General features: G+C 39.7%; 1 protein-coding gene across 2 annotated transcripts in view; it reads right to left on the bottom strand.

The window, feature by feature from the left end:
* Positions 1-26,121, bottom strand: part of LOC111155059 (NIMA related kinase 11) — a 241,177-nt gene that overhangs the window by 191,354 nt on the left and 23,702 nt on the right. For both annotated transcript variants that reach the window (XM_022515086.1, XM_022515087.1), the window contains one exon: positions 6,767-6,932. In XM_022515086.1, coding sequence (XP_022370794.1) covers positions 6,767-6,932 — 166 coding nt within the window. The remainder of the gene's footprint in view (positions 1-6,766; positions 6,933-26,121) is intronic.

Raw genomic sequence — 26,121 nt, 5'->3', positions numbered from 1 at the left:
TCTTCTTCTTCTTCTTCTTCTTCTTCTTCTTCTTCTTCTTCTTCTTCTTCTTTTTGGTGATGAGAGCACTTGAGATCTACTCTCTTGGCAAATTTCAGGTATACAGTACACTACTGTTAACTACGTCACTGTCCCCGGAACTATGTTCTTGATTCCCAGAATTTGTTTATCCTATAACTGAGAGTTTCCATTTAATATATTTTCTATTTTTCTATAATTCACATAGGCTTGACTAGTGTGGCTATGCAGAAATTTGTGTTCTGGGCCACAATTTGAAACACGTTTAGTTAACATTGTTGGTATGAGCAATAAAACGGTCAGTCTCTTCTAATTCATGTCCATGTACAGGTAGATAATTACATGAACTATTTAGTTGACTCTATTAAATATTAAGGAAGGAATCAGAGCAATCCAAGTAGAAAGAAAAAACGAGCAGTTTTCCTAATACCCCTCGTCCTGCTTCTACCCTGAACAAAATTCAATATTCCAGCCATGTGATTGCCAGAAAATTACTCCACCTGGGGTCCTGTTTCCTCATCTATAAAATAGAATAATATATAAGAATCTACTTCTCCTTGAAAAGGGATGAAGCCATATTAAGAAGACACAGGAGCCAACATGAAGGAGCCCCAGTAGCTAAAGCTGGAAGAGTCTGAACAACAAAATAATGAGTATTGGGTTATAACCCATAGAATAAAATAAATATTCGTGAGTTCATGATAATATAAATAATTGAATAAATACATAAGTGGAAAAGGAACAGTAGAACAGCTATTTCTTATAAGAGAATTCCAATTAGTAAATGTAGAAAGAATGAAGGAAATACATAATTACCATTAGGAAAACATCAGAGTAAAAAGAGCTCCAGGCAACCTTCACTGGAAGATGCTAAAATCAGTGGGTGGAAGTTTGAGGAAAAACAGGATTATCAGCATAGTCTCAAAGTATCTTTCCCAAGATACTACCCACTTTTTTTGTAGTATTACCCACTACAAAAAAAGGAAATAGTAACTTTACAGTGGAGAACTTCACAGTGGAGAAATTCAGCAGACAAAACTTCAATCAAATAATCAAAGTTAACATCACCAGTAATAAGATGTACTAACATCATGTCCCCTCTTAATACGATATACTGAGAAGGACACCACATCACTTCTGTGGTAGTCTTGCCCAGAATATATAACCTCAATCTAATCATGAGAAAACATTAGACAAATTCAAACTGAGAGGTCTTCTACAAAATAACTTACTAGTACTCATCAAAAGTATCAAGGTCATTTAAAACGAAACAAAACAAAAGGCTGGAAAGGGAAACTGTAACAGATCAGAAAGACTAAGGAGATACAACAATTATAGGCATTGTAGGATCCCAGATTTGGCCCTGGAACAGACAGACACTAGGAAGGAAACTGGTAAAATATTAATATTCTGGTTTTGATAACCATACAGAGGCTATAGAAGTTATTAACATTAGGAAACATGTTTAACTTCAAATGCATTACAATTAAAGGTGGAGTATTAAATTCTTACATCATGGTCCATGTTTTTCTACTTCTTAGCGTTTTATCACATTATTCCCTTTAACTCAAATGTCCTTGCCCCATCTCCCTTGACCAAATCCTTCCCATACTTCAAGTTCAAATATAATGCCAGCTCCTCCATGGTTCCTGCAGTCCAAAGTCATTTCTCTTGACTCTTAGCTCCCACAGCACTTTAACCACCCCATTCCCTTGACCCCTACCACACCCCCCTTGTATTTTTGCCATTGTTATTAAATGATTTATTTATTCTATCAGACAGGTTCATTAAAGAAATATTATCATATTATCTCTGTTGTAACATACTTCCTAAATTGTATCTGACACAGAGTTGGGGATCATAATGGCTTCTGGAAAGACCTTTGATTACTGCTGCCTTTGTGAACTTGAAATTCTTAGGGAACCAATAAATAATCTAGAATGTCAATTTATTCATATGCATTGAGAACTACAACTGCCAAGACAAGAGGGAGCTCTTGTCAGTTTAGCCAGAAGATTTTTTCCTTTTAGAAGAGGCCTAAGTAGAGAGCTGCATTGTAATCAGAAGTTGCACATGGAGCAAGGAGAATAGACCAGGCAATTTTCATGAATAATAACACCAAGCGAGGTCCCTAAAGATAAAACCTAACCCATCATCAGAGCCGTACCTCCCAGTTCTCAGGTCTGGGCCTCATATTTGCTCAGTGCTCCATAAACACTGACAAAGCTTTCCTTTACGACTCTATTTTCCTATTTGTACACTAACCATTCCCCTTCTTATGTAGTTCACAGCCCTGGCTACATATTCAAGTCACTGGAGAGCATTCAGAACTCCTGATGTCTAGATAAAAATCCAGGTTAGTTAAATCAGGCTTTCTGGAGATGGGCCTCAGGTCTTGTGATTTTTTAAAACCTTCTGGCAATTCTAATGTACAGCCAAGGTTGAGCACTACCGTTATACTGATAAATTTTTGTTTAGTTGTTTAGTTATGTCAATATCACTAAGTAGAAATTAGACAAGTCCAACCGTTCCTGCTTTTGGTGAACAGTCATATGCTCTCTCTCTACTGAAGATATGTGATCTCACCTATCCTCTACTGCACCTACTAAGTGAATAACCAGGTTTCTGGGGATGTTCTGCCCTCACCCAAAGGGAAACCTTCAGGTAGTATCTCACAGGTCTCTAGTGCAGAACATTGTTAGACAGTCAGCAAAATAAGACAGGACAAAATGCTTTTGACATATAAAACAGGTAGAAGGATCCATTGTTTTATCTTTTACCATTAGTGTTTGACAGAAATGTGGTGGGAAGCAGCGGGAAGCAAGTGATAAATAATTTGTGAGAAAAAAAAATTCTGAATACTAATTTCCTTCTGGCTCACTCTGTGGGTCCATGTGACAAAAAATGAATCAGAAAAAAATCAATCCCACATTGAAAGTTTGAGATGGTTTCTACTATGTATAAAGTGCTGAGTGCCAAGAGGCATAAAATACTATGTGGTTAGGGTAGGGGGGCCAGGTGGGGAGAGACTTCCAGCCAGGTGATTATGGGAGTCTTTGTAAAAAAAAGGTGGCATTTCTGCTGGGCCGGGGAGGATGATTAGGATTTGAAGAAGGATATTCTAAAAGGGAATGGTCCAAGTACAGATGAAGAGGTGTGAAACTGTGCGGTATGGACAGAAAACAGGAAGTAGTTCCATTTAACCTTGGGCTGTGAGGAGGGGGTCAAAGAGAAGACACCAGTATTTGAAATACTCTCCTATTCTGGTAGTTTTGGAACTACTCCCCATCAAAGATTTGGTTAGATCTTGACAAGAAGTTGTGAGAGTTCAGTTATTTGCTTTTCACACTCATAATCTGATAAAATGTGCCAAAGGGTTGAGAGGTGGATGTAGCAGTCTCACAAATGAATCTATATATTTCAGTCTTGCAAGGTCTCAGATTAAATTACAGAGCAAACTTGGAGATAAAAAGACCAGCTATTTAAATGGTGATGGCATTTTCCTATGAAGTGCAAGTTTGGCCATATGCTATTTCCAATATTATTTTACCTCAATAAAGATAAGAGCTCAATAAGAGGATGAAGCCAAGCTTGTGCAAGTTAAGGGCAAATTTGGGTCTGAGGGTGAGAAATATCTCTGTTAACAAGAACTAGTGATCCGCACACGTCATTTCTTGGGAGTCTGGGAAGTGACAGCCTTACAGCTCAGCAGCTTGAAGCCCTGGAAGCCCCAGGGCAGTTCCCAGGCCCTGCCTGCAGTCGTCACCATGGCAACGCCCCTCTTGAGAGAATAGCTCAGCCCTTGGAAACCACTAGAATTTGAAAATTAATGCAGATGATCCTAGAGTGGATCCTGTGCGAGAAAAAACATACAGAAACGTCCTTTCTAAGAACATAAATGGGACAAGTGGGCTACATTTGAAGATGGATTATGGATTAGATGGGGGGCGGGTCTCAAACTTAGATGTGTTTTGGACTTGCCTGGTGGACTTGTCAAAACACAGATTGCTGGACCCCACCTCCAGAATTTCGGATTCAGTATGGCCGGGGTGGAGTGCCCAGGTAATAGTGATGCTGCTGGCCTGGGATCACATTTTAACAAGCCCCTGGATTAAATACCAGCATTGCTGCTGCTTTAAAAAAAATGAAATAAAGATTTTGTTTATTTATTTGTCAGAGAGAGAGAGCACAAGCAGGGAGAGCAGCAGGCAGAGGGAAATGGGGAAGCAGGTTCCCTGCTGAGCAAGAAGCCTGATCTGAAACTCCATCCCAGGACCCTGAGATCATGACCTGAGCTGAAGGCAGATGCTTAGCCTACTGAGTCACCCAGGCATCCCACCAATATTGTTTCAATGTTAATTTTCTGATTTTGACCATTGTACCATGGCTATATAAAACAGTGTCCTCAGCCTCAGGAAATACAGCAGTAGTATTTAGAACAAAGAGGCATCCTGTCTGCAACCCCCTTTCAAACGGTTCAGGAAAAAAATACATACAGATGAATAAATAGAATGATAAAGCAGATGTGGGAAAATTATAACAATTGGCAAATCTGGATGAACAGTTCATTGTGTTATTCTTATAAGTTTTCTGGTAGATTAAAATTAGATTAAAGTTAAAAATTTTTAAAAATAAGACAGGGAAAGAAAGTTCTAGCTTATCACCTAGACGCTCTAGGTGAGCTTCTAGGTAGCTGGTAGCCATACATGGTTATTTGAATTTAAATATATTAAAATTAAATAAAATTTAACATCCAGAGCCTTGATCACACAAACCACACGTTGTCAAGTGCAAAAGAGTCATGTGGGAGTCCTGACTATTGTATTGGACAACACAAATAGAGAACATTTCCATTATCACAGAAAACTCTATTGCATAGTACTGACCACAATGAAAAATAGTAAGACCAGGAGAGAATCTTTGGAAAGTCTAATGTGCCAAAAGCAGCACGAGGTAATAGTATTAGTCACAAGCAGTAGGAGTCAGTTGTCTACCAAATAAAACAGTTGATTAACTGAAGGGCAAAAGGAAGAGAAATGATTAAATTATAGCAGATGGATCATACTGTAGCTACACACGGAAATACCTATAGTTTTGCACGGATTCAGGACATACATGCCAGAATAGCTGTTCATTATCACAGCTCTGCACAACTCATCATTTTGTTTTTCTTAGCAGTCCACTGGCTGAAGGAGAAGTAGACACCCAAATGCAGTGGTTCTCCCACCCTCCTCTTTCCCTCTCACTTTCCTCCAAGCAGAGGAATGGACAAGGTAACACCTGGCAATGCTGAGCCGAGGAGGCTGACCTGCCCGGAAATAGCTGAGACTTGGAATATCTCAAACTTGCAGATGCTTTAACTGGGCTTTCGGCTTTATATTGGTTAATACACTAGCTAATGTGTCAAGCAGGCAAGGCTGACTTTTGTTGCTATCCCTGCTCTTTCCAAGTTTCTTCTGCCTCTTCTTTTCTGTGTCTCAAACACACAGCACCCTCTGGGTGTCCAAAGTTTCTGACCAAACAGGCCTGCCTTCCATTCTAACAATCATCTTCCTTCTTTCCAGCATCTTTTCTTTCAGGCCCCAGTAACACCCAGGTGATGAGCTGACTAAATTCACTCTAAAGTATGACAAGCACCAAACTCCCCCAAGGTACATTTGGCTAAGACTAGCTTCCAGAATGCTCTGGGAGATACTTTTTGAGCAAAGTCATCTTCATGTTCTCTCTGCCTGACCCAGCCCTTCTAGCTCCCTTCTACCTAGCCTCTCAGGAGCCAACATACAGATTGACAGTACAGCTGCACCTTGTCAGTTTCCCCGTCCCCTACCTTTCCAAGCAGGTTCAGACTCAGTTGGGGCTCAGTAAAATGCACAGCTATTACTTGCAGAGAACATGGAGTGGCAGGGAAAACTGCAAATACATGAAGCCATAAATCACAAAATGATAAATGTGAAGAAAGATTTTCATGAAGAAAATGAGCCATATTTCCATTTTCAAATTTCCACTGGGGAAAATGAGGAATAGGTCTAGAACCTGAAAGTCAAGAGAGGGACTTCAGCTCTGTCCAGGCCTGTTACAGCATTTAAATGTCCATCTAAGTATTGGACCATTGTAAAAGGTTTGGGTAATCCTTCCCTAAATTACTCCCTCTCCAAGAAGCACTGTCCCGTAACAACTATTACTTCATTGGAAGTGAGTCTGTCAATTACCTAGAGATCATCATTCTTAGCTGCAAGACACCATACCCCAGGTCTTTATAGGTCAGCTTGTGGGTTTTTATCTTTTTTAAAAAAGTTTTTATAGGGGCGCCTGGGTGGCTCAGTGGGTTAGAGCCTCTGCCTTCGGCTCGGGTCATGGTCTCAGAGTCCTGGCATCAAGCCCCACATCAGGCTCTCTGCTCGGCAGGGAGCCTGCTTTCCCCGCCCCCCCCCGACCTGCTTGTGATCTCTGTCTGTCAAATAAATAAATACATAAATAAAATCTTTTAAAAAAAATCTTAAAAAGTTTTTATTTAAATACCAATTAGTTAACATAGAGTATAGTACTAGTTTCAGGTGTACAATATAGTGATTCAACACTTCCATACAATACTCAGTGCTCATCACAATATCCTTAATCCCTATCACCTATTTCACCCAAACCCCTCAACCTATGATTTGATCACTGAACTTAAGAGATATCTCTTTACAGACAGCTATATACTATGAAATAGATTCTTGCTGAGAATTCCAAAAGAGGAGAGTCTCACCTCACAGTACTCTGTGATAATGCAGAAATTATCGTGCTCCACAAAGCTCGCATGGAACTTGACAATAGCGGGGTGGTCCAGCTTGGAAAGGAGCTGAGCCTCCAAATTGGCCTGCACAGTCTCATTTGGATTAAGATCTCCAACAGAGATTTCCTTCAGTACCTTTCTGCAGCCAAACAAACAAACAAAAATAAAAATTTAAATACATTTAAAGTTAAAAAATAACAGCTATGAACAAGCGGTCCAGGGCCACCTAACTAATGTCCAGGCCATGACCTACATGTAGGTTTGGTATTGTCTGTTATGACACTGTCGCCTAGTGGTCCCTGAACCTGCTTGCCTATCCTGGTCACTGACATACCTGTACCTCCACAGATTTGGTCAAACAGGGCAGAGTCTGAGCTAATTTTGAGCAACATTGCTGAGGGGGCTCCTCCTCCTCTGTCTCTGTAGATGTCTCAGCTCCCCTTTGTCTTTCACATAGCGTCTCTGCTTTCATCTGTCTCTTTCTGTCTCTCTGTGAGACTCTGTCTCTTTCTATCTCTCACCTTATCTGTTTTCCTCTGCTTTTCTATATCTATTCCTATCTTGGTATCTATTTCTGTTTCTTTCTTTTTTTTGTCTCTCTTTCTATATATATGTATTTATTAATCTATCAGCGCTGTCTCTGTGTCTTTCTGTCTTTACCCATGTCCTTCTCTCTCTCTGCCTCTGTGTCTCTCTTTGCCTCTGTGTGGGTGTGTGCTTCTCTCTCTCAGCTCTAAAATTTTCCAAATCTAACAACTTAATATCAATAGGGCCATTATCTATTTAGTTTCTTTTTTAAACTATCCTTGGCATAGCATACTTTATTGCTATTGGTATTTAGGACAAGAAAAAAAATCTAAAAACACTGATAGAGAGGAATTTAGGATCTCAAGCATGTATAAATGGAAAAAGAGCTCATTAAATCTCCAAATTATTAATTTTAAAACTGTGATAACTCAATGAGGAGTGGACCAAAACACTATCTCTTCCCATCTGAGAAAAAATAGTCTGATGAACAAACCAATTATAGTACCAAGTGCAAACTAGATTGCTGGGAGAAAGCACTTTAGAGCACCAATTATGTGTGCAGACAGAGTCTGCTGATTATAAGTGAATGTTAGCTATTCATTAAGGCAAGTTCTGCAGAACCCATACTAGAAAACATTTTGCAAAGATGTTCTTTAAGAGTTACAACCTATGCATATTAATGAAAATGTATTTATAGTAGAAACAGTCTTAATTAAAGGCCCTTCAACCAAATCATGGATGAACCAGAGTTCTCCAGTTCTTTCTAACAGATGCTGATTGTTGCATTTGCCATAGGGAGTGCTTGTGCCTAGTAGGTGCTCTCCAGCACATCCATTAACTTCTGTCCCTCTAGGTGAGATGTGTGCTTACCTGAGTTATTGTGCTTATTCCTGAACTTAATTATGCCAGTTGTGCTTCTTACAGTAAATCTGTGACTTAGATGCGACAAACTGATGAAGAATGAGTATGAGTGTCATCTTTGCAAGGAAAACTGAGTTAAGTGTTTGCCAAAAAAAACTTGAGTGTGACAAGTTGCAAAAAAAAAAAAATTGCTGATAATAATTGACAAGATAGTGCTAAAAAGTTGGGTTAAAAATGTAAAAATTTAGTATTTTGAATTCAGATTGCTAAATTTTCATTTCATTTTAAAGAAGGTAAACCTGGAAAACAATGTATATTGGAGGTAGTTTATGCAAAGAAGATGAAGGGACCTCTAATTAGAAAATACTAGATGTTGGTTGTGCATCAAAAAATGGGGAAAAATGTACAATGATATATTTTAAGTTGATATAAATGCTTTCTTTATGTCATTTCACTTAAAATTGTTTGCTCTGTTTACCCAAGTATTAGCCCCAATCACACTGGATGTCATGTGGATGTCATGATGGGATGTCTCCTATCCATTTGGATAGGAGATCTCCTGTCATCCTTAAAAACATAATTATCCTATGAACTTTTCAATGATTCAAATAAGACTTTTCCCTAGTTGTTTTACTGTAGAAGAAATTTCCTCAGGCAATACCAGAGATAGAGCCTGTTTCTTTGTTCAGACTCCTGGCCTAGAAACTTAGATATTACAGTTAACACTGTATCCTGTAGTTTTTATCCAATCCATTCCTCAGTGGCAAACATTTCATAAAAATTCTAGGTTAGACCATCTGTCCTAGAAGCTGAGACACTATGTAGGAAAACTTAGAAAGTGTCATTATTTTAAAAATTTATTTATTTAATAGACAGAGATCACAAGGTAGGCAGAGAGGCAGGCAGAGAGAGAGGAAGGGAAGCAGGCTCCCCGCTGAGCAGAAAGCCCGATGCAGGGCTCGATCCCAGGACCCTGGGATCATGACCTGAGCTGAATGCAGAGACTTCAACCCACTGAGCCACCCAGGTGCCCCGAAAGTGTCCTTATTTTAACTGATTCCTGTCAGGTGTTGGATGACATCTGACATTTTTTCTTGACCAATAAAAGCTTGGCATTAAGTGTCCATTCTCTAAAATCTCATCATGAGAACCTTCTATTTCAAGACGGCCCTTATTGGGAAATCAGTTTTCCTAAAACTTGAGTCCTTTATAACATTTTACTCATTTTAAATGTTCTTCATGGTCTTCCCAGTATGAACACATCCACCCCCAAAAGACAAGCATGGCAGGCCCTGGCTGCATTAGGGAGGATGGCCCTGCCCCAGGAGCCCCACAGGTTCTGCCCTGCCATTTACAGGACTCTTTAATTAGGACTGCAATTTAGAAAGTTGAAACATTCAGTTTCCTTCCCCTGGTGGCGCTTTCAGGTTGGTTTTGTTAGCTAGCGAACACATTATCGGCCCCTAATTGATCATGAAGTGGATTCTAGAGAAATGCTTGCTTGGTAACATTTTCTATGAGAAGACTGTGCCATCAAGAATTTGGTTAAAAATGACCTCATGTTATTAAGAGTGGCACCTCCGGCGGTTAGTGTAGTAAAAGGAGCTTGAAATGACATCGGTGGCTATGTTTTTCTGTAACTTCTGAAGATTACCACACAGCAGGTAAAGCTCAGTGACATCTTCATAGTGCTTTTCCAGTAATTTACTGTACCCAGCTAACATGCAGTTGTAAAAGTCAGTGGTTAAGCATGACAATATAAAGCCTTGTGCAAACTTGCAATATTCTCTTGCTGTGAAGGAACAAATGCTATCAAAAGCTTGAAGATACTTATTTTTCCTCATAAACATCAACTGTTGTGCAACAGAGTGTGAGATTTTACATATAGTTACCTGAGTCCTGTCTGGCAGCTCAATGATAAAGCATAAAATCTCATTTGCCCACAGCGCAGCAGACAAAGGTAGGGTTATTAAGACAGGTGATATCTAATATCATCATCTCTAGCTGACGCAGATAGAGTCTACCTTCCTTACATAAAACTGTGTCACTGAACTGACAGAGGAAACTCTCATTGCATATCACTTAATATGAGATCAATATCAGTTGAAGATAGCATGGAAACTTACCAAATCAAGGACAACTTGTCACCTGCTCAGTGACTCTCAAATAACATGACAGGTATTTATTTTATCAGAACCTCAACTGCTTGCGAGAAACTTTATGACAGTGGCAAAAACCAAAAACCAACAAACAAGAAATAGGCATCCCTGCAAACTCACTCATTTTATAAACTTTCTGTTCTTTTTCCCAAGTGGCATTCTTCTTTCTTCCTAGAATCAGTAGCAAACTGATAAACTTTGGAGAATGACTTTGGAAATCCGGGATAACTATTGGTAATTTCATTCCCTGAAAATTCAGTCACTCAAGACATGTATGAGGCAGACTACCTTTTTAAGATGTTAACTAAGGAGTTATTTTTTCTCAAATGTCCCCTTATTCTTTCAAATGCTCCCCATTGAGGGATAGTCGGCTGGTAATGCTGTTAATCTCTGCAGTTAGTCTAGAGATGACGAGCTGTGATCCTTTCCCTTGTGATTTAACCATCAATGACTCTGTATACTGTAAGCACCTACTGTGTGTCTATGGTGCAGCAGGCGCTGGGGACTTGTAGGCCCTGCCCTGTGTCTACTGGGCAAGACAAATTATTAAACAAATAGATAAATGTATATGAGTGTGTGAAAATACATATATTCTTGAAAACTTCAAATTGAGATGAATGCTATGAAGTAGGGGTAAATGATATCTGAGGTTCCCCTCATTTAAGATGTTGTGACTCTCTAATGTGAGCAGCAGCTACTGCACCCACTGGGGATGGAGCCAAAGGAAACAGATTTCAACCTCGTCTTAGGTGACGGTAGTTTTTTTTTTTTTTAAAGATTTTATTTATTTATTTGACAGAGAAAGATCACAAGTAGGCAGAGAGGCAGGCAGAGAGAGAGAAAGGGAAGCAGGCTCCCTGCTGAGCAGAGAGCCCGATGTGGGACTCGATCCCAGGACCCTGAGATCATGAACTGAGCCGAAGGCAGCGGCTTAACCCACTGAGCCACCCAGGCGCCCCCAGGTGACGGTAGTTTATTATTTGTTGTTCGCTTTTTTTGATTCAGAATTCACCTGTTTAACAAGGAGAGATTATTAAATCTGCTCCAGACTTTATTTTTTGAGGGGGGGATGGATTGATTAATTAATTGATTTATGGATTGCTTTATATTTTAGTTCCAGTGTAGTTAACTTAAATCTGCTCAGGACTTTTAAATAGAGTTTTCATTCATTTAGCAAGGTGGCAGTTATGGTAATCTTCCTTTCTTAAATGAAGAGCTCTCATTTTTTCTAATTTTCAAGGAAATATAGTATCTTTATATAAAATTTTTTAAACAAAAGGAAAATATTACCCACAATTCACCACAGAGACAATCAGCATTAATGATTTTGTTATTTTTATCCCATCTTTTTGCTACACAGTTTTAATAGTAGAAGGCAAACAGTTTGCACAATTTGCCTGCTGTTATTTTCATGAGACATTATCATAGCAGAAACCTGTCATTTGTGGCTGCCCTGCATCTTTAGACAGCCTCCTACATTGCAACAGACTCCTGGACTGTGGGTCCTGCCTTTCCCAGATAGAGAAAAATGCACAAAAACCGATAAGCAAACAAACCCCGCATCTCCTACCTCCCTTGAGCTGGGGTATCAGGGTATGACCTAGATTCCGCCAGTCAGCTGCACCCACCAGAAACTTTGCCGTGGATGTGAGCTGAGTAAAGGAACAGGTCAGGCACAGGGTATCCCTTTTGTTAGCACAGGGATCAGAGGAAACAGCACGGCCTGGCTGAAGAGGCAGCAAGCTACTCCAGGGGCCTGGTTCTGGCTGATGCTCTTGGAAATTTAGCCATTAGCCTGCTCCCCAGCCCTCCTGCTGCTGCCGTGAGCTCTCTGTTTTCTGGAACAAATCCCCTTCTTCTTAAACCTCAGACAGTGGCTGCTTTTACCTGTACCTGGAAGCCCTGACCAATGCAATAGGCACATTCAGGTGTTACCAAAATCACTGTAAGCACCTTGGGTTCGGGAAAACTGAACCTCTGTGGGGTGTCTGGGTGGCTCAGTGGGAGCCTCTGCCTTCAGCTCAGGTCATTATCTCAGGGTCCTGGGATTGAGCCCCGTGTAGTGTTGGGCTCTCTGCTCAACAGGGAGCCTGCTTCCCCCATCTCTCCACCTGCCTCTCTGCCTACTTGTGCTCTCCCTCTCTCTCTGTCAAATAAATAAATAAAATCTTTAAAAAAACAAAAACAAAAAACTGAACCTCCAAAACTTTGACTCACTTAGGCTAATTTTTATTTATTAAATCAAGTCTTCAAATGTAGGATCCTCTAAGGGATTTAAGGTCACAGTATTTCATATTCTTTTATGGGTAGAAATATCATGAGAGTACAAAACATACTTTATTAAAGTTGTTTCATACTCTTTAATATATAAGTTTAAAATGTAAAGGGACATAAGAAAATATAATGGCAGAAAGCAATACTGATTCAAAAAAGTGGTACATCAATTAAAAAATGAAAAAAGCAGGAACTAAATTTACCTAAAGGAGTAGCTGAAAAAAAATTTGTAGGAGTTGGTGGAGAGTATACTAGGATGGAATTTTATTTTATTTCAGTTGTTTATTCTCTTAGCAATTGAAAAAGCATATTTTAATGTCTGTGTCCAGAGAAAAGAACAAAATTTTTTATGGGTCACCACAATAGGCCATATCTAAAAACTGCTTTTGTTTTTAACCATTAAATTCCTGATCTCAGCTCGTTTGGGGGCTAGAACTGATTCACCTGGTCTTTTCCTCTCTACCCCTGATCAAAGCATTAGAAGGTTTTGGGGGCTCAAATGGCATGACGGTGCAGTGCAAATGCTCATAGCATTTGCTGAGGGGCAGAGCCCAATTTCGGACTCTGTATGAAGCTCTGGGCAGCCACTACCAAACACCTTAAGATAGGAAATCCCATACTTCTGTTACTTGACCAGGTGTTGATGGTCAAATACCATGCCATGCACTGGGGATCCAAGGATAAGAAAGATAAACCTCTTGCCCTCCAAGAGAGCTCAGTCCCATGGGAGAGACCAGCAAGTACAAAAATAATCGAACAACTTCATGATAAATGCTCTATTAGAGCTTGGTGGTGGATAGGAATCCCTAATTGTTCTTTGAGAAGAGAGAAAAACCAAAATCTATAGACTAGCATCCCAGGTCATTCACTATTGCAAATGCAAACTACTTTTTACTGTGCAGAATTACCTTTTCTCTAGGTGGACTCCCAAGAGGCAAAAGAAATGAGTTTATCATTCTTTACTATTTGCCCTATGTAAATCAATACCCAGGAGAGGAATGTCCACATTTGCATCATTTGAATAGTTTGTGGAAGTTAATAAGCATGTGAGTTTTTTTTTTTTTTTTTAAGAGAACTACTTACAAAAACTACTTAATTTCTATACCTATATACCATTCTCTAGATACCACTCAGGTGCACACACACACACACACACACACACACACACACGCCACACACACACACACACACACAAACCAGAGTATATATTATGGAATGTGGAATGAAAATGGTATAGGTAGGGTTTTTTTTTAAAAAAGATCTATAAAACTAGCAGGCCCACAAACCACTCTTTTCTTCCTTCTTCCTCACTCATCTATACTGTTTTTATCCAAATATGTTTTATATAACAAGATTTCAAAAATAAGTGTGAGGAACCATCCCATTAAGCCATGTTCTGCTCTAGAGGATTCTCTTTGTTTGGGGTCCCCGGGGAAGTAAACCCTGAGACAAAGATTTGTGCACCAGTGGTCAACTAAGCAGTGAGGGAGTAGGGAAGTGAGAAAGAGGGAAGGAAAGCTGATCAAGGGCATATTACCAAGTTGGTCACCACTATGGGCAACTGGAGCTTAATTCTGTGAAAGAACCTTGGAAGCCAGTGTAGAATAGGCACCTCTGAGTCCTTCTGCCCGAAGGGCGAGGATCATCTGCCTTCATTCTCTGGGAGTATTAACCCCCCACCCCCGCCATTTGCCAGAGCCTGGGCCCTAACAGCCAGAGAGAGGCCTCAGGCACCACTGCAGTTGCTGGCAGGTAAAGGCTGGATCCATGCACAGAAAACACTAATTGTCCAAGGAGTATGGGGAGGGCACCAAGCCTGTCTCCCACAGGATTAAAAATAAAGTTCCTTCATTTTAAATTCTAGCTGAATTTATCTATATCCTAAAGATGGCTAAGATATAGTGATACCTAGACAAAGTAAAGTGTCTTTAGTAGTGAATAATGAAACTGAAAATCAATTATAACCTACGGATAAATTCCATTTCCTAGGCTTTTCAAGATTGACTTAGTTTCCAAACACATTAGCAGTGTATAGAAGTATCACATACAGATAATAAGCAAAAAATAAATAATTGATAAGAACTAATAATACAGATAGTAAACAAAGAACAAATAAATAAGAGTAGAATTATTTCAGACATTTTAGTTTGGCAAATATGCTACCCTGGCTCCTGTCTAGATTATACTGTCATTTGTGGTGACAACTTCCATGCTGTGTTTCAATGCTGGTACCATAACAAATTATGCAAGTTGCCATTTATTTTTAAGGAACAGAAGAGAGTAAACAGAAATTTGTGGAGTAGGAGGTTTGATGACAAATATGGCCCAGATAAAAAATTTCTAATAATTATGTGAATTTAATGACTTTTTCCATCTGTATAAATTTAAAAAAAATACAAGTGGCTTGAGTACCTGTTTCAAGGCTGGAAACCACACTGATGCCCACTCTGAGTTCTCTGCAGGGATCCTCTGGTGTCAGTGCACTAATAGAATTGGCTTCAGGATGTGTCCTATCCAGTCCTTTTCCAGAGGACTTCTTAGAGGTTACATGGAGAAGATAATAAAATGTCTAACTGCTTTACCCTTTGCCCAGGGGCTTCTCTTTTCTCTTGAGCAAAGAATCTATAGCCAAGCCAAGAAATCCATGAGTGAGTATTAATCATCAGGTAACTACAAAAGCCAGCATTGGTTTTGACCGTGTTGAAAGCCTGTATATTCGTGCGTTCACTACAGTGTGTCTATTTCCTCCCCCATTTTAAACCACAGCCTCCTTAAAAGCAGCTGGGACTGGCTTATGAAAAGCTTCATTAAGAAGAAATTGCCCTTTGCTCTCAGTTTAGCCAAAAAATGAGTAGATTCCCTTCACAGTGGACAGCCTTCTGAAACTTCTTTCTATAGACTGCAAAAGCTCTCCTTATAACCAGGAATGTATTAGATTCAACTCTAATTTCCCCCTCAAAACCAGTTATGGCTCCTCTTCTCCCCTTTCCTTTTCCTCTACCACAATAGAAGTGGTCAGGCCATTCTATTTTTCTTATTTATACAGATGAGCCAAGTCACTGAATATTATGGCTTGATTATTTTAAGAGACACTGATGACTCTCTACTCATCTCCCTACATCTCTGCCATCATATGCTCTAAAGAGGAGGACACTCTCCTCAGCCCCTGGAATGAATCATAATTAACCTAAGTCTATCATGTCATTCTATTCCCCTTGCCAGGAATTAGTTTAAACATCCTGTGAGATGTGAGAAATCTTTTGGGAGTTTTCTGGGAAAGATGTTCCTCACTGATAAAAAGAGAAGTGTGGGAGGAAACCCTTCTTTAATCTGCCTCTGCAAGTCATCATCTTTTTCATGTGACTCCTTGAACTTTGGCAGCCAGGTGGGATCATGAAGGAAGCCACCTTAGGATGACAGGCTGAATGATAGAAAAGAGAAGGCACCAAGGTCCTTCATGATGCTGTGAGCTGCTGACTCTGTCAACCCTGAAAGTGCTCGCTCTCTCTCTCCTCTCTCTCTCTCTTTCTCTCTCTCGACTTCTTGTTAGGGAGATAAATCTTTCTTATTATGTAAGCCATTTTGGTGGCTAAAGACACCTGATACTAACATTTTGCTACAAGAAGGAAGAGAAGACTTTTAAAGAGATTAGAAGCAGAGATGAAGAATATGGTGAACACTCATTTGTACTTAGAAAGCACTAAGTCTCCTAATTTAAACTGCAAAAGGCATAATGGCTCTTTTCTACTTGAACATTAATATGAATCTTAAAAAAATCATGACAAAGTGAACTATAATGAACTATATAAAAACAGATCTATAGTAAGAAAAATACTTGAATAAATGACTAGAAATTATTTGTCATTAGTAAATCTGGAAACTAAGACAACATGGTATTTGTTTAATTTCAAAATCTAATTTTTGTCATTAATTCAAAATTCTCAAATGCCAATTTTTTTAGGAGTTACCAAAAAGTATCAGGATTCGAAATGATTAAAATTTCACCAGTGTTCCCTTCCTTCCCTTGGGTAGAGATATATGAGCTATGAAAGCAAATAGGAGTAATTTAAAATGAGGAGCAAGAAGGCAAAGAGTGAAGTAAAGAGCATGGATAATTTAGCAGAACAAAGAATACAAAATATATGGGGCGCCTGGGTGGCTCAGTCATTGGGCTTCTGCCTTTGACTCGGGTCATGACCCCAGGGTCCCAGAGTCCTGGGATTGAGCCCAGCATCGGGCTCCCTGCTCAGCCGGAAGCCTGCTTCTCCCTCTCCTACTCCCCCTGCTTGTGTTCCCTCTTTTGCTATGTCTCTCTCTGTCAAATAAATAAATAAAATCTTTTTTAAAAATACAAAGTATATAAATCAATGAAGTGAAAAAGGCAAAAAAAAAGTCCCTAAAACTTCTGGTTTCCCTCCTCCTCTTCTCCCCACAAATTAAGAAAACATCCCTTCATAAATAATAATAAGTATGCTTTTTTCTATAATTCTCTATATAGAGAAGAGAGAAAAAATTACTAATATAAGGAATTACTTTGTTTTTCACAGTCTGAACCCTCTCACTTAAGAAATTAAGATGAAGTCATTAGGTATTAGAAACACAAGGTTGATCATTACAATTTTTTTTATTATGTTCAGTTAGCCAACATATAGTACATCATTAGTTTTTGATGTAATGTTCAACAATTCATTAGTTGCTTATAACACCCAGTTCTCATCACAACATGTGCCCTTCTTAATACCCAACACCCTGGAGTGCCTGGGTGGCTCAGTCATTAAGCATGTGCCTTCAGCTCAGGTCATGATCCCAGGGTCCTGGGGGCGAGCCCCACATCAGGCTCCTTACTCAGTGGGAACCCTGCTTCTCCCTCTCTCACTCCCTCTCCTTGTATTCTCTCTTTCACTGTGTCTCTCTCTGTCAAATAAATAAATAAAATCTTAAAAAAAAATACCCATCACCTGGTTACCCCATGGCCCCACTCCCCTCCCTTCTATAACCCTCAGTTTGTTTCCCAGAGTCCAGGGTCTCTCATGGTTTGTCTCACTCTCTGATTTCTTCCCATTCAATTTTCCTTCCCTTGATCATTACAATTTTTAGAAGAAGGAAAACAAAGTTCCAAGAACTATAGGTGACATTTATTCATATAATGGCATTATGAGAGGCTTTCATCTGAAAGTCTTTTTAGACCTCTCCAGGGCTAAGTTAGGGCCTCTCCTCTATTCTCTCACTGTATCCTGTGACGAGATCTATTCTCATATGAGCTCCCTTACTGGACTGCAGGCACCGTAAAGGTCAGGGTCACACTTTATTCACTATAGAACTCCCAGCATCTGGCAGTGTCTAATGTGTTTGAACAGGACCAAGCTTACATATTTCTCATCCCTCAAAATTCAGCTTATTCATTACCTCTACCATCGAAAGTGTTACTTCGACAATCACGTACTTTCATACCTTTCTTCTCATCTCCACTCCCAGAGTGAGAATAATTAGATTTCATTCATTTCTGTATTCTCAGTGTCTAGCACAAGTCTTGCCATATAGTGGATATTCCAAAAATATTTGACTAGTGATCAAAATCAACAACACATCAAGCACTGTTGCAAAGATAGTGGGGATCATAACTCCTATGTGTGATTTTGTCCCTTGCAGAGACATATCAATTTGTACACTGGGCATCAATCAGAAAGTGGAAGTTTATAAAAATTTGCTTCTTTGCCTACTTGTCAAATAGCCCTTATCTGGAAGCTGACTTACCTATAGGAGCTGATAATAACGTTAGCACTGACAAAGAAAAATGGCAACCTGGAGAATGGTTTTGCATAGACGCTTCACATTATCTCAGAGATGGTAACACCCACTGCAATGAACTGGCCCAAGAGAAGCACAAAGCTACCCAGTTTTCCATTCCTGTCCCTTGTTCAATTTCTCCCCCAATTTTGGGATGGATTTTATGTATTTATAGAATTTCAAAGTTAGACAAGACCTTCCCAGAAGAGAACAATCAAAGCACCTCAACCTATTAAGGTCTTGAGAAGTTAAGTATTTATCCAAGATCATATAGCATACTACAGCAGAGCCACCATTTACTTCTTGAAAGAGGAAAGACTACCAATACCAAAGAACCACTTTTGTCTTCAAATTTAAGTTTCTCCTCTCTTGCTTTAGTATGAAGATCTTCAGTATCCACTACTAAGACAGGCTACAATTTTTTCATTCTCAAACCATTTTTCAAAGAACAAGAACTCCTGCCACCTACTCTTTTCTTCCCCTCCTTAGCATTAAAGAAAAAAGGAAAAACAAAACCCAAAAGCCTCTTCAAAGTGATTGGAGTAATGGTCTTGCTCTTGATAAAGTACTAATAAGGTTATGTCTATTTTTCATTAATTATCATTTGAATGTTATAGACAATCTTACCAATTGTCGGGAGTCTTTGCCACTTACAGGACCCCAGATTTGGACTGAGATGGGATGAGATCATGCAGAAGAGGAAAACAGTGTTTTCCAAGACTTATCTTTCCTAGCAAGGTGGTAAAATCTACATTTTTGAGGTTCTCCTAAGTACCAGAACCCTATAGGTATAATTTTGTGTGTGTGAGGGGGCCAGTTTTCAAAATGTTCAGTTGTACAAAATCACTTGATTAAAAATTGTTAAAAGATGTAGTAGTAATATGCTCTAAAAACAAAAACAAATATTGATAACATAAGATTATACAACAATCACTCGTTCACTCTGTCACACTTTAGTATACTAAGTACTGAGCTTACAGCAAAGATTCTGTTTATTGTCAGCAAGGAAATTAAGGAGCATGACAATGTAGTAAGGATGTGAAAGAATAATTTACCATAGATAATCGGGTTAGCTTTTGTTATGATTGCTATATGCTCCAAATTTATAATTAATGTTAGGTTAATATTCAAAATGCAATATTCTAATGCATAATTCATGTCAAGTTTTTATTTTGAACATGACAGAAAAATACTAGAATTGTGGGTTTCAATGAGATGATCGGATGCAAAACAAAGCCTACCATGAAATCAAGATACAGCAACAAATATGAGTTTTAAGAAGCAACAAAACTGATTAGCTCCATTTACTTGACTAGGTAAAACCAACATGGGATAAACACTGTTTAAAGTGAAATTAAATTATGATCGAAGCAAGATGAAGGTAGGTCCTCCAAAAATAAAATGAAAACATAATCGAGGCTTTCAGTGAAATAAAGTCCCCTACTTTTATTTATAGCAGGTGCTGGCTGGCCGCAAGTTAACACTGAGACAGCCAAACTAGCAAAAGGTCTGTATTTCTAAATTTCAGTTTCCATTGCATCATCATGGTAATCGTAATAAATGGACTTAAGCTAAAATTCTGACTATAGCATAAAACAGATTACTATATTTAATTTTGAGGTGCAAAGGGAGAAAATGAAGCTCTGTATTACTGTATTACTCTGTAATAACGTCCATTAACAGGTTTAAGCAACTGTTTCTGGGTCTTACATTTTTGCTGAGTAGTGCTTAGGTTAAAAAAAAAAAAATCTGTTTTTATGCACCAGAAAGCCACAGTTTAATCTACCAACAGAACCCAAAATAGAAGCTACTTCTAGGAAGGATCTAGTTTCCCTGCATGACAGCTTATGGATGCAGTCATTGACTTGTAACACGCAAAAAAGTCAGTCGACTGTGTAAGAGGAGGAGACGGGGACACCCAGCTGGCCTGTCTCTGATTACACGGGTCTTCCTATTTCCGAGTCAGCGGGGTGGAGGGAAGCCTGGCTAAATAAAGAGCTTCAGAACCTTCATATTTGCTGCACCTCACCGAGATGGCTGTACAGATTTTGTCCCACCTGCCCAAGAAGTCCACAGGAACTCAGCACAGACCACCACCTCCTCAGGTCACAGCACAGAGCAAAGGACACTAAAAAAGAGTCTTAGGCATGGTTTTCCACCAGTACTGTATCTAGAGATTCTGAACCTTAAGAATTTGAGGATAAATTGTTAAGTTCACACAATGAAAAAAAAAACTGTTAGACTCATAAAGTGTGATATCTGAGGAAGCCTCAAAGAAGGGACACAGGATCTCAGAATAGTGCTTCTCACATTTTGCCACTCAGGCAAATCACCAGGGGAACTCTGTTCCAATAGAGGTCTAGGGGAAGCCGGAGACTGCACATTCCCAACAAGGTCCCAGGTGATGCCCTATGCTGCTTTGTCCAGGGAGCACACTTTGAGTAGTAAGGTTCAGAGCCGGTAGGGGTCCAGAAGACTGCCAGAGCTGAGTGTGAAAGAGCCCCAGAGTCCTCTAGAGGCTTGGGGTAGGGCAGGTTTGAAGAGAAGCCCAAATGAGAGGACATGTGGTCCCCACCCACCCCACAAAGCATGAGATCTCATTGGTCAACAAAGATTTGGAAATTGCTGCTGGGCCAGCCCTCTTACGTCACAGATAAGGACACTGGAACCCAGAGAGGCTGTGAGACTTGACCACACACCCTCCTGAGAATATTCCACAGCTAATACGAAGATCCCCAAACCCCAAAGTGCCAAAAGCCAGTTTTAAAACACCATTAGTAAAACCTCCCTTACAGTTTTGGCCCACATCATAAAGCTGCAGTTTGTATTGGTTTTCTTTTGTTCAGTTTCTACTAGTGTGATAAGGTATAGCTGCCCCCTGGCCCTTAGAACATATCTTGTTACATAATCTATGACTTTTATGTATTTCTACTCAGCCTCATTCCACAAAGGACTTGACATAACTTACATAATAAAATAGAAAACTGAGACAAGCAAGAGTAGGTGGAACTAAAAAATAGGGAAAAGGAGAACACAGATACACTGGCCAAAAATTGTGGTTACAGTTGAACTTCGAATTTAATTCCAAACTTCTTGGAATGTATGATTATTACCATTACTACTACTATTGTTGCTGATATTGATGGTAATGTCATAGGTGTAAGTCTCACCTCTGACAAGAGGGTATTTCAGTCTCTGGATCCTTTGTGATATAGACCAGGTTCATTTTAGACACACAGCAGTGGAGATGTCCCCAAGGAGGACATCAGAGATTCTTTTAAATAGAATTCATTTGAAACAGAATTCCAACTTACATATGGAATAGTGCATTTTGACATCTAATTTAAGAAAAGCTCTCAACTCTTACCTTAATCCCAGTTTCTGTATTTGGTAAATGTGTATAAAGCAACCGCGCTGTGCTAGACACTCTACTTGTCTGAGGCACAGCCTTCACCTTTGAGGGGTTTGCAATCCAGCGGGAGGGAAGACAAATAATTACAAGTTATAAGAAAGCAGCATGCACCTTCAAAGGATGAAACAAATATCCTAAAAAGAGAACCACAGGCCAAGGTATGAGATAATCATAAGAAAACAACCAACCGTTAAAATAGCTATACTGGTGTTAATTATGACAATCCCAAGTGCCATATAAGGGCCAGTGCTTTGGCACCATGCATTCTGTTAAGAGGCGATTATAATCCTCACTTCTGGAATAAAGAAACTAAGATACAGACAGGTTAAGACCTTCATTTAAAGGCATGGTCAGGAGCACCTGGGTGGCTCAGTCGGTTAAGCATCTGCCTTCAGCTCAGGTCATGATCCCAGGGTCCTGGAATCAAGCCCCACATCAGGCTCCCTGCTCTTTGCTGAGGGGGGGGGTGGGGTGCCTGCCTCTCCCTCTCCCTCTGCCTGCTGCTCTCCCTGCTTGTGATCACTCTCACTCTCTCTCTGTCTGTCAAATAAATAAATAAATCTATCTTTAAAAAAATGCACAATTAAGAGGCAAACCACACCTAATAATAATGAAACTGAGACCCTACTTCTGAATCCTGGGCACCTCCCCACTATGGCTCCTGCCTTCTGAACTTACAAAGTCAAACCCAAATGAACTACAACTGGGAACACACCTCAAAGATATATATTCTCTGCACCGAGGTTGATAATCTGAACAACCAGGAAAAAAGGGAGAGGTGCCCTCTTGACTCTCACCCCCTGCAAAGTACATGTTCCAATTTTCATGACAAGAATCTTTCAGAAATTGTAGAGCAAGAAGACTGACAAGAATTTCTGGCAAAGCTGAGGAATTGATGATTAAACAGATGGCTTGTGAGCATTTAGAACATGAAGCAGCGGCCAGCAGGGACTCACAGGGGCTTATGGAAAATAAGCCATACTAAATTAACCTAATTTCTTTTTGTGAGATGGTTATTTGATTGGTTGATGAGAAAGAAGCAATTAGTCATGGTATATCATGATTTCAGCCCATCTGATGAAGTCATGTTAACAGATGTCAATGAGAAGAGTGTTGTGATATCCTTTAATATGGGAGATATGGAATCTTCATGTGGATTCATGGCTGGTTGAACAAGCAGACCAGTCATGCTGGAGTCGTGGGTCTCAGGCCACTTTGCAGATGTTCTCTCTTATAATGCTATCAGAATCCATCCCGAACAATATCTTTTTTTTTTTAAAGATTTTATTTATTTGACAGAGATCACAAGTAGGCAGAGAGGCAGGCAAAGAGAGAGAGGAAGGGAAGCAGGCTCCCCACTGAGCAGAGAGCCCGATGCGGGGCTGGATCCCAGGACCCTGAGATCATGACCTGAGCTGAAGGCAGAGGCTTTAACCCACTGAGCCACCCAGGAGCCCCCCGAACAATACCTTCATCAACATTTTATTAATGACGTGGCTGAAGATCCAAAAAGATATACTGACCAAGTTTGTGGAAGACACAAAGCTAGGGAACATAATCAATAGACACAAGCAGAGTCAATTTTTCAAAGTAATGGAAGAAACTTAAATGTGAGCTGAAACCACCCAAGTTAAATTCTGCAAGACTAAACCTTAAGTTCCATAGTTACAGGTGGGAAAACCAAATTCTCAAATCTAAGATGAGTGAAACACTGAAGAGTAAATGGCTGACCAGGCTGTGGGAAGGAGAATAGCTGACCTCCAGATCCAATATGAGATGTCAGTACGATGTGACTGCTAAGAGCTCCTGAGGTTCCCAGCTGATCTTGAAATGTATGAAAGGTTGTTGTATAACAACCTTTCCCTTAGGCCTGGGAAACTCATTTCAAAAGAAGTATTGTCACTGAAGTCAGCCCAAGGAATGATGATTAAGAGGTTTAGGGGTGCTAGAATCAGGTTATCCAAGGAACAGAGAAATGAGAGGGGCAGAGCTAATATATTCATAACCATATAGAATATTTATTCTTTTCTCCATCATCCAGATGAGGAAACTGAGGCTGATAACTTAGATAATTATCCAAAGTAAGAGGAGAGATTCAGATATGAATGCAGAAGAGTCTGACTTAAAGCTACTTCATTAGTAACCGAACCTCTATCCAGTAGTGAAGACATTGATAATATTGAAAGCAGATTAGACTAAGGAGGGACAGGATAACAATGTCCTAGTTCTCGTACATGCCAGGGTTTCATTCCTTCACTCATTTTACTTCCCTTGCTTGGACACCTCTCCCTACCAAATTCATATTCCTCCTGTGAGATCTGGCTCCTATGCTCTGTCTTCTACAATGTGTTCTCCATTCCATAAAGATGGGATAAGTGCACCTCCATCTAGCACACCTACCCTGCAAGGGGTTGAAAGTGCCTCTTTATATCCTTGTTGACATGACTGGACTATAAACTCTAAAAGCAAGAGCCATGTATGATTTATTTTTATTTGTTCTTCATAGCAGCTTTACCAAGATATAATTCACCTAAAATAAAATTCACTTTTAAAGTGTACAATTCAGTGGTTTTAGTAGTATATTCCCACAGGTTTGCAACCATCACCACTATCTCATTTTAGAACATTTCATCACCTTTGTTATGGACTGAATTTTTTGTTCCCTGCCCCCTCCCCCAAATTCATATGTTGAAGTCCCAACTCCAATACCTCAGAATATAATTGGTTATTTGGAGAGAAAGTCTTTAAAGAGGTGATAAAGTTAAGCTGAGGCCATTAGGGTTGGGCCCTAATCCACTATGACCAGTGTCCCTATTAGAGAAACACACCAAGGGAACATGCAGGAGCATCCACACACAACAGAAAGGTCATATGAAGCAGAGTGAGAAGGTATCCATCTATAAGCCAAAGAGAGAGGTCTCAGAGGAAACCAAACCTGATGGCACCTTGATCTTGGACTTCGAGCCTCCAGACCTATAAGAGAATACATTTCTCTTGTTTAAGCCACGCAGTCTGTGGTTTTATGTTATGGCAGTCCTAGAGAACTAATACAATTCCCAAAGAAACTTCTTACCCATTAGCAATCATTCCCCACCCCTACAAACCACTGTTCTTGGCAACCACTAACCTGTGATTTCTGTCTCTGTGGATTTGCCTATTCTGGATACTTATATGATCATATGTGATCATATAAATGGATCATGTGGTCTTTTGTGACTGGCTTCTTTCACTTAGCAGAATGTTTTCAAGGTTCATCCATGTTGTATCTGTACTTCATTCCTTTTCATGGCCAAATAATATTCCATTGTATAGAGATACAGAAATGTGTACACACACACACACACAATTTTATTATCTATTTGTCAGCTGATGGACATTTGTGTTGTTTCTACTTTTGGGCTATAATGAATAATGCTGTTAAACACTTGTGTACAAGTTTTTGTGTGAACACATGTTCTCTCTTGGGTGTACATCTAGAAGTGAAATTGTTACCAATGATTAGAAGGGCCAGTGCTTGGTTTAATGTTCTGCTATCACTGGCTTGAAATTCTTAGTAATTTTTAACAAAGTGTCCTGCATTTTCTTCTTAGTAATTTTTAACAAAGTGCCCTGCATTTTTTTCTGTACTAGGCCCCACAAATTATGTAGCCAGTCCCGCCTATGTTATTCAAGCATGAAAGCTATTTATAGTTGACTCTTGCTAACCAACCAAATTCTTGGTCACTGGGTCTATTTTACTTTTACACATTTGATAAAGGGTGAAAGGGCTCAAACCTGCCAATCCTCTATTTGTCTATCACTGCTGTAAATGCTTTTGTCATAGAAAGGGTATAAGACAATGATGACAAATGAGGAACTCAAGAGGTCATGGGAACATTTAAAGGAACTGAAACATCTTTATCTATTGAAGCAAGTCAGGTGCTCAGAGCAATGCTACCACCAGTGGGGCCACTTAAAAATTGGGGGGGCCTCCGAGTAGGTCTCAGTGGGTTAAAGCCTCTGCCTTCAGCTCAGATCATGGTCCTAGGGTCCTGGGATCGAGCCCTGCATTGGACTCTCTGCTTGGCAGGGAGCCTGCTTCTCCCTCTCTCTCTGCCTGCCTCTCTGCCTACTTGTGATCTCTGTCTGTCAAAAAAAAAAAAAAAAAATTAACTCTAGTGAGGAGAAAAAGCCAATCAGATGGGAATCTACTGTGTGCATACTTGGATATAAATGCTATTTAACACATATATCTCACACCTTCAGTGAATGACAAGACTCTCTGATGGGGTTTTTTATTACATTTTAAAATCAGGTTTATTTCTTGT

Source organism: Enhydra lutris, unplaced genomic scaffold (genome assembly GCF_002288905.1).
Source record: "Enhydra lutris kenyoni isolate GAN:26980312 unplaced genomic scaffold, ASM228890v2 scaffoldscaffold39, whole genome shotgun sequence".
NCBI lineage: Eukaryota > Metazoa > Chordata > Mammalia > Carnivora > Mustelidae > Enhydra > Enhydra lutris.
This window is presented reverse-complemented; position numbering and strand designations above follow the sequence as displayed.